Raw genomic sequence first — 10,414 nt, 5'->3', positions numbered from 1 at the left:
AGGGAGAGGACCGGTACTGGGGTCTCATTCTGCCCCCATGGAAACCTCGAATGTTGACCTTACAACTCAGGGGTCGACGTGGGTCAGCACGCTCATAAGAAACAAAGATTCATAAACTTAACAAGAAAGAACAAATTTCAAGCAAATAATGTCGAAACATGGTCTACCTGCTGGTTCCCCTGCTGATGGCGAGTCGAGACGCCGTAGTTAACCACATTGTGCTATTCCATGCGGACATAATTCCATGTGGATCTAGTAGTCTGTGTTAAGTTCCACGTATTGGAGCTCTACTCCTGCTTCCCATCTGTATGCATGAACACCGGTATATACTCCTCAATAATCACCCACACGTGACCATACCTCACAACTATTTGGTGGAAATGACATTTAAAGGATGTGTGGAATTTTGTAGGAGGCAGGTTGATTTTGGAATGGATGCGGTGAGGCGGTTCGTTGTTCCCACTTTGGCACTGCAACAGTGTTGGCCAGGGATAACACCAGTCTCTGCACTGACTTGGGTTAGCTCAGTCCCATGCAAGCAAGTTAATTCATGAATGTGTTTTCAAACACCTTGCACTGCCGTTATGAGCTCTATCTTGGTGCAAGGAAGATAAGGACAGAATTCCGCAGAGGCAGAGCGCTGTGGTGGAGCGTAGGCCCCAGTTGACCATGACTGACAGGTGAATTAGCTGACTGAACTGATGATACGTTCCGATAGTGTGTACGGCACTACTGCCACGTACAGGGCGCTGTGTGGAGTCAGGAACAGTGTATGGTACTGAGGTTACGTACATGACGCTGTCTGAAGCCAAGTTCAGTGTACGGTACTGAGGCCAGGTACAGGACGCTGTGTGGAGCCAGGTGCAGTGTACGTCACTGAGACCACGCACATGGCGCTGTGTGGAGCCAGGTGCAGTGTTCGGTACGAGTGGGTACGTACACGACGCTGTGTTGAGTCAAGTACAGTATACGGCACTGAGGGGCCACGCACAGGACGCTGTGTGGAGCCATGTTCAGTGCACGGTACTTGAGGGTACGTACACGGTCGCTGAGTGGAGCAGATATGGTTACAAGTCAGATATCATATATAAGGTCACTTGCATGGTTAGCGTCATAGAGTATACACAAAGACAACGTTTACAAGCGGTACAGTCGGGTGCAAAGGCCGGTGGTCTGTACATATCCACACACAAAAGTCTACATTATTTTTCTTCACAACATATTTCTACTATTGCACATATCATAGACACAAACAACGTCGAAATAAAGCATCGAGTTAATCTGTGGCATGCATGCTAAGCCTTCTGAACTATAGGATAAAAATTAAACACCACCAGATCCTGCCAGCATTTATACGCTGACATTTCCTGATGATAACATTTAGTGATGTTGCCAAATCAGGTCTACCAATGCATAAAAGCATAAACGTGACCCAAAGTAGCATCATGATAGTAGCCCAATAGTCACCCGACGGTAGCTCAATATCAGCACGATAGTATCCCAATAGCAGCCCGATAGTAGCATCATGATAGTAACCCAATAGCATCATGATAGTAGCCCGATAGACACCCGACAGTAGCTCAATATCAGCACGATAGTATCCTAATAGCAGCCCGATAGTAGCATCATGATAGTAACCCAATAGCATCATGTTAGTAGCCCAATAGCATCATGTTAGTAGCCCAATAGCATCATGTTAGTAGCCCGATAGCCACCCGACAGTAGCTCAATAGCAGTCCGATAGTAGCCCAATAGCATCCCGAGTGTAGCCCAATAGCATCACGATAGTAGCCCGACAGCAGTACGATAGTAGCCCGATAGCAGCCCGACAGCAGGCATTCACTAACATACAACTCCTCCATTGCATGAAAGCATATTACAAATATCAAATGTGTATAACAAATAGCACGAATTTCAAGAATACACCCTGTAAATGGACGCAACTAACATATTATGTAATAAAGTTATTAACGTAATAATTTTCAATTTGAAACATATATAAATACATATGTAATGATGGAAACGAATAAGGGAACAATGAAAAATGTATAGAGAAATCAGCTTTACTGTTAGTGCATTTGAAGTAGCGTGCCTACTAATTCAGAATCAAATTGTGTGTATTCGTTCCGACGCGTATTTGGTAGTCACAGATAGGAACCCATGATAGCAGATCATTTTACTGTGTCTAAAACTAAATGTTTCCTTATTCATTTCCATCGGTATAATAATGTTAACTATACTCTTCACCTCCCAAATACCATTTAGGTTCATATACATAACAGGTTAAACAAGTAACCTACTTTTACAAAACAACAATAAATGTAACATTACCTTTTACTGCCTACACGACACCATATGCCTATTCCAATTACTGCCCGGTGCATATACCCAGCGTTTGGTGTCGGGCCTCCATTTCCTGAACGGCGGTAGCGGTGATACTGTGGTCGGCCGCGCGGCCGGTCGGGGTGATCGTTAGCCACAACCACGGCCCCAGTCGCCTTACTACACTCGCGCTCACGATGGCGCTTTACGACTTAGGCAAAACGAGGAGATTACACAACCATTTGTCAAGAAATCTTCCCATTTGCGAATCAACTTTGTTTATTCTTTGTTTTACAACACTTTTCAAGTCAAGGACTTTTCCAGAATGGCAAAGCCAGGAATGCGACTTAACAAGATATAAACTCTTGTTGTAGACTTAACAACTCATAAACCTCGACCGACCAATGCTGGAAGGAATTGCAGGAACTTTTGACGCCAGGAATGATGACTTAACGTGGACCATGGTGCCTATCCGAGCTGAATCCAAAGATGGAATGGTAAATGAAGAATATACGTTTGTTAGCATATACTCCTCCGGGTTACAACTTGCCAGAAGAAAATTGAAGAATTTGTGTGAGTCTGTGGACAGACAGAGCTTGCATTATGCCACTGCTTCTCACATCAGCTGGGGCAGACTGTTATCTGGTGGTGCATGCAACGTCTTTCCGCGCGGTCGTTGTCGCAGACAACGCACACAAAGCCGCCATAGTCCCCGTTGTCCAAACGAGATGCACGCGCTGGCTTCTTCTTGTAAACACAGTGCAGGATATAGGTTGTCTCTCAGACTGATACACCCGCTGGTATCTGCAGAAAGACGTGCAGTTAACTTATTGAAAAGAACATTCTAAATTATATTTGCTAATATTCTTTGATAAGCAGATTCCCCCGATCACGGGCGCGTCATTCTGGAGTTGATAGTTGATGCTGTCTGTTAAGGATACTGGCACTGAGCTTGAACATTAAGCAAGGTAGGGGGGGGGAGAGGGGGGTGATAAAGGGCGTTTTCTAAGCTCCAGGGGACAGGCTTCAAAACGCAATTAGTTGGTATAAGCGGCAGAGAATGGATGCTGGACATAGTGGGCTGTTCGTCATAGTTTGAAAGTGTCGGAAAGTATCTGGACGCCAGGTACACACTCAGAACAGCCAGTGGAGTGATGGACAGGACTGAGATGCGATTGGAAAACCCATTACTTTATGCACGGCCTTGTTGGAATTCTTGTCACGAATAGATCCCAAGCACCTTATGTTTGTCTCCTGTAACCATCCCTGGGTCGGACAGGTCCCCGGTACTTAATGTTTGTCTCCTGATACCATCCCTGGGTCGGACAGGTCCCCAGTACCTTTTGTTTGTCTCCTGTAACCATCCCTGGGTCGGACAGGTCCCCAGTACCTTATATTTGTCTCCTGTAACCATCCCTGAGTCTAATAGATCCCCAGTACTTTATGCTTGACTCCTGAAACCATCCCTGAGTCTAATAGGTCCCCAGTACCTTATGTTTGTCTTCTGTAACCATCCCTGGGTTGAAAAGATCCCCAGTACCTTCTATTTGTCTCCTGTAACCATCCCTGGGTCGGACAGGTCCCCAGTACCTTCTATTTGTCTTCTGTAACCATCCCTGAGTGTAATAGGTCCCCAGTACCTTTTGTTTGTCTCCTGTAACCATCCCTGGGTCGGACAGGTCCCCAGTACCTTCTATTTGTCTCCTGTAACCATCCCTGGGTCGGACAGGTCCCCAGTACCTTACATTTGTCTCCTGTAACCATCCCTAAGTCTAATAGATCCCCAGTACTTCATGCTTGACTCCTGAAACCATCCTTGTGTCGGACAGGTCCCTAGGGCCTCATGTTTGTCCCCAATACAAATAAAGTACATTTACACCGCACATATTTCTTTTCTTGATACTGTAAACCAGCTTGTTCCTACTTAAGTGGTACCCCGCTCCTTTTCACTTACAGTATTGCTCTCCTTATTTGCGTGCTACCTCAATATGTGCTGAACATGCAATAACAAAATATTCCAACTGGCCATGAACTGCAATAGGATTAGCGGAATGTACAAAGTACATACTGTTTTGTTTGTTTGTTGTTTAACGACGCAGTCAGCAATATTACAGCTATATGACGGCGGTCTGTAAATAATCGAGTCTGGACCAGACAATCCAGTGATTGACATCATGAGCATCGATCTACGCAATTGGGATACGATGACATACATCAACCAAGTCAGCGAGCTTGACCACCCGATCCCGTGAGTCGCCTTTTACGACAAGCATAGTCACCTTTTACGGCAAGCATGATTTGCTGAAGACCTATTCTACCCCGGATCGTCGCAGTACATACCGAGGCTTGGTTAGATTTGGCTGTGATTCCAACCACCCGTTGTTTGATGTCCCTACTTCAGCAGTAATCAGTTTAACTTTCCAAAGCCCGAGTTACCATCCACTATATCCGTGCTGTCACTTTTATGGCAGATCTGGTTTAATATGAAATCGATTTTAGAAACTTAATCATGATTGTAATTGGCCCTTATGACGCTACAGTCGATCAACGACGCCTTAGATAATACAAATTGCCCAATCTGCAGAGCACCAGCAACACACCGCTTCTGAGAGGACATAAATGGACGATAACTCATCATCTGACGAGTTATCTAATACGATGTCTCCTCATTGTTAGCATTCTGTGTCAGCTCTCAATGACAATATCAAAGCAGGAATTATGTCAAATATTCGATTGTTGCATTCATAATTATGGCGATATTCCACAGCCAATTTCCTGTTTATGACTCGAAACAAAAGAGCTCTTGGACATGCATTTACTAATTAATGAGACACCGTGTCACACAACATGTAGGTCATTAATCTGTGGAGTACGTCGTGTTAAAAGCCTGGAGGCTTCTTGGGGACCAATCAGGTGATGCTACAGTTGTTGATATAGTTGTTCTGGTGATTACAATCTTGCGTTGAATGCGTCCATGAGCTCCTTTCACCCACACTCGTGAAGTCAGACAGGCAGTCCAAGGACAGATGTACCCAACTAGGACAGTAATACAATCAAGCGGACAGTTCTGGGACAGATGTATTCCACTTTAACAGAAATACGATGAGTTCGACAGTTCTAGAACAGATGTACTCCGCTATGACAGTAATACAATCAAGTGGAGGTTCTAGGAATGATCTACTCCACGATGACAGTAATACGATCAGGCGGACAGTTCTAGGACAGATGTATTCCACTATAACAGTAATACGATCAGGCGGACAGTTCTAGGACAGATGTATTCCACTTTAACAGTAATACGATGAGTTCGACAGTTCTAGAACAGATGTACTCCGCTATGACAGTAATACAATGAAGTGGAGGTTCTAGGAATGATCTACTCCACGATGACAGTAATACGATCAGGCGGACAGTTCTAGGACAGATGTATTCCACTATAACAGTAATACGATCAGGCGGACAGTTCTAGGACAGATGTATTCCACTTTAACAGTAATACAATGAGTTCGACAGTTCTAGAACAGATGTACTCCGCTATGACAGTAATACAATCAAGCGGAGGTTCTAGGAATGATCTACTCCACGATGACAGTAATACGATCAGGCGGACAGTTCTAGGACAGATGTATTCCACTTTAACAGTAATACGATGAGTTCGACAGTTCTAGAACAGATGTACTCCGCTATGACAGTAATACAATCAAGTGGAGGTTCTAGGAATGATCTACTCCACGATGACAGTAATACGATCAGGCGGACAGTTCTAGGACAGATGTATTCAACTATAACAGTAATACGATCAGGAGGACAGTTCTAGGACAGATGTATTCCACTTTAACAGTAATACAATGAGTTCGACAGTTCTAGAACAGATGTACTCCGGTATGACAGTAATACAATCAAGTGGAGGTTCTAGGAATGATCTACTCCACGATGACAGTAATACGATCAGGCGGACAGTTCTAGGACAGATGTATTCCACTATGACAGTAATACGATGAGTTCGACAGTTCTAGGACAGATGTACCCAACTAGGACAGTAATTCAATCAAGCGGACAGTTCCAGGACAGATGTATTCCACTTTAACAGTAATACAATGAGTTCGACAGTTCTAGGACAGATGTACCCAACTAGGACAGTAATACGATGAGTTCGACAGTTCTAGGACAGATGTATTCGACTATGACAGTAATACGATGAGTTCGACAGTTCTAGGACAGTTGTATTCCACTATGACACTAATACAATCAGGCGGACAGTTCTAGGACAGTTGTATTCCACTATGACACTAATACAATCAGGCGGACAGTTCTAGGACAGATGTATTCCACTATGACACTAATACAATCAGGCGGACAGTTTTAGGACAGATGCACCCAACTGTTGCAGTAATACCGCTCACTGCGGGGCTGTTATCGAGCTACAGCCATGGTCAACCTTTATCAGGTGGCCATCGGTAAACGTTAATGGTGTGTGAGCCGTTCTTTAGTTAACATCAGAATCTCAAGGGTTGAAACAAAGGTGCTTAGAATTACTAACGTCACTTGTCTAAGACAACAGAACAAAATCAATGACATCTTTTGTGAGATAGGAACATATTTCTTTCGTTGCTCGTCTACAATAAATGATCTGGAGAGCCACTATCGGATTTACTTTTTAAGTCGACCAAATACAACAGAGGGGACTCCGCTGACAATAGGACTCCAGCAAGCATCGGTGACATCGCATGGTGGAGGAGCCCTGTGTCAACATTGCCATGTGTGTATTCAGCTCTCGTCAAGCAGGCCAGTCAAGCAGACGCGTCAAGCTGGATTGTGTGGGTGTTACACATCTGCTTGTGTGTGATGGTCAGTATTAATATACAAAGGCATAGCTGTATACTAAAGTACATCCATTTCGCCCCAAGGCTGCATTAATTCTTTCAGGCTAGTCATGAGAGTAGGGCGAGGGGAGAAAGCAATAACGATTATAATTCCGATTGTTGTTGGTGTGATTATTGCGATAACGCTGGTTAGGCAGGTAGAGTGGTCTGTTTGGAAGCACAAATAACATTGTTCTTCACTACCCATCAGTGTATAAGCCGCCTGTGCGTGATCAGCCCATTTAAGTCACGCCTGTGGCATAACATCAGTCTACTTGAGACCCGCTTTTGTCAGAGATGCCTGTGATGCTTTCCTACTTGAAATTACTCGTTATGAAATCTGGTTATTTGATTAACTATTCGCCGTCGTAATCTGTAATTATTACTACGACAAAAAAGAGAACTAATGATTTGAATGCAGCCATCGTTGTGGTGTACGATCAAAATGCCATGGCGTTGCATTCATTTAACGCAACATCTCACCACAATGAGGGGGCACGGGTGGCCTAGTCGTCTGAGAGGCCGCGACTCGCTGTGCAGAGTTGCGTCGCTTTGGCACCGAGGATACTTTCTCACCAAGGACGCTCTCTTATCCCGGATGCGCTCTCACCAAGGACACTATCTCACCAAGGACACTCTCTCATCGGGACCTTCTGTCGCCTCGGACGTTCTCTCACTGAGGATAATTTTTCACCCGGACGCTCACGCAATGAGGATACTCTATCACCATGGACATTTTCTCACAAAGAACTCTCGACCACCCTGACACACTCTCACCCCGGACGCTCTCTCACCCCGACGCTCTCTGACCCCGGATTCTCTCTCACCCCAACACTCCCTCACCCGGTCACACTCTCACCTTGGACTCTCTCTCACCCCGTACTCTCTCTTATGCCGACACTCTCTCACCCCGGACACTCTCTCACCCCGGATGCTCTCTCACCCCGGATGCTCTCTAACCTGGACGCTCTCTCAACCCGGACACTCTCTCACCCGGACTCTCTATCACCCCAAACTCTCTCTCACCCGGACACTCTCTCACCCCGGATGCTCTCTCACCCCGGACTCTCTATCACCCCGGACAGTCTCTCAACCTGACACTCTCTCACCCGGATGCTCTCTCACCCCGGACACTTTCTCACCCCATATTCTCTCTCACCCCAACACTCTCTCACCCGGATGCTCTCTCACCCCAGACACTTTTTCACCCCGGACTCTCTCTCACCCCGGACTCTCTCTCACTTGGACGCTCTCTCAGCCCGGACACTTTATCACCCCGGACTCTCTATCACCCCAAACTTTCTCACACGGACACTTTCTCACCCCGGACGCTCTCTCACCCCGGACCCTCCCACACTGACACCACCACGTTCACATTTTCACGCCGTAGACTCCTCCTGCACACTTCATCACACTAATTGGCCATGTATCGTCTCGCGTCACAAATGAATTGGTCATCACTTTCAGCTGTGATGGTCAAGCTCTGACATTCGCAACTGACCGATCAATCTCGCCGACTGGCATGGTTGGCATAATGGTGGTCAGCAGACAAATTATCGCCACGCTTTATAACTGCGGTACCTGCACCGCAATCAACCCATCGGACTGAACATCCCCAGCAGGCACCGAGTCAGCGAGAGTACAGGGTAACCCTCTGGTAAGGTAAATAGTGGCCTCGTCAGACTGCACAATTCCTGGGGTCACCAGGTACCACACATAGAAGTCAGATTGAACGCTATGTAGGCATGTGATCAATAGTGGCCATTATTTCACTCTGACAAAATACCACGGTCAGATAAGATTGGAAAGTTTAAACACTTGTTTCAGTGGTAGTCCTTTACAAGCCGGTAGCAGCCCTTCACGGCAGGACGGTAGTAGCCCTTCACAACAGGACGGTAGTAGCCCTTCACAGCAGGACGGTAGTAGCCCTTCACAACAGGACGGTAGTAGCCCTTCACGGCAGGACGGTAGTAACCCTTCACAACAGGACGGGAGTAGGCCCTCGCGGCAGGACGGTAGTAGCCCTTCACAACAGGACGGTAGTAGCCCTTTACAACAGGACGGTAGTAGCCCTTCACAACAGGACGGTAGTAGCCCTTCACAACAGGACGGTAGTAGCCCTTCACAACAGGACGGTAGTAGCCCTTTACAACATGGCGGCCGTAGTCCTTCACAACAGGACGGTAGTAGCCCTTCACAACAGGACGGTAGTAGGCCTCCACAACAGGGCGGTAGTAGGCCTTTACAACAGGACGGTAGTAGCCCTTCACAACAGGACGGGAGTAACCCTTCACAACAGGGCGGTAGTAGGCCTTTACAACAGGACGGTAGTAGCCCTTCACAACAGGACGGTAGTAGCCCTTCACAACAGGACGGTAGTAGCCCTTCACAACAGGACGGTAGTAGCCCATCACAACAGGTACCGTTGGTAGTCCTTCACAACAGGTACCGTTGGTAGTCCTTCACAACAGATACCGTTAGTAGTCTTTCACAACAAGCTGTGATTCACCGAAGTGGAAAACGTCTAAGACCTGCATCACTTCGGGCTTTCCTCCCACATTAAGCTGACACGCCGCGATATAACAGGAATACTGTTAAAAGCGGCGTTAAACATAACACACTCACTCACTTCACAACAGGTACCGTTAGTAGACCTTAACATCAGGTACCGCTATTAGTCCTTTACAATATGACGTTTGTAACCATTCACAACAGGACAGTAGCAAGTAGCCCTTCACAACAGGTACCGTTATAAGTCCTTCACAGCAGGACTGCAGTAGCCCTTCACAACAGGTACCGTTATAAGTCCTTCACAGCAGGACGGTAGTAGCCCTTCACAACAGTCTTGTAGTGGCCCTCACAACAGGTATCGTTAGTAGTCCACAAGAAACCTCGGGGAGTAATCACGCCACACAGAGACACAATAGGTCGTCAACGATTATATTTTCTTTATATTTTCTATTTGCTCTTATGGATTAAATACACAGAGAACGGTTACGTATGTTTCTTCATCATGTACTGAAGTGCATGGTATTTTGTTGTTTTGTGTTGTGTTTTATTTTTGTATTCATTAACTCGACGAACGTTTGAAAACCACGATGGCTTCCTGAAGCAGTGGAATCTAATAATCGTTAAGTAAATCTACACCGTATAAATTGCCTTCGTGTTACCGAAAACCATCCCTCCTGTGGGGATATTTAGTAAAAAATAGAAGTCGTCCATGTTGCTAA

The 10,414-nt window shown here is 46.0% G+C and overlaps 1 protein-coding gene across 1 annotated transcript; it reads right to left on the bottom strand.

Annotated features, from left to right (window-relative positions):
- Positions 1-9,007: 9,007 nt before the first annotated feature.
- Positions 9,008-9,595, bottom strand: LOC139467789 (RNA-binding protein 12B-like). The gene has a single exon (XM_071249296.1). It carries the CDS (start codon positions 9,593-9,595, stop codon positions 9,008-9,010), a length of 588 nt encoding a protein of 195 aa, XP_071105397.1.
- Between the last annotated feature and the right edge of the window lie 819 nt (positions 9,596-10,414).

Source organism: Haliotis cracherodii, unplaced genomic scaffold (assembly GCF_022045235.1).
Source record: "Haliotis cracherodii isolate W230 unplaced genomic scaffold, xgHalCrac1.p SCAF_2, whole genome shotgun sequence".
NCBI lineage: Eukaryota > Metazoa > Mollusca > Gastropoda > Lepetellida > Haliotidae > Haliotis > Haliotis cracherodii.
This window is presented reverse-complemented; position numbering and strand designations above follow the sequence as displayed.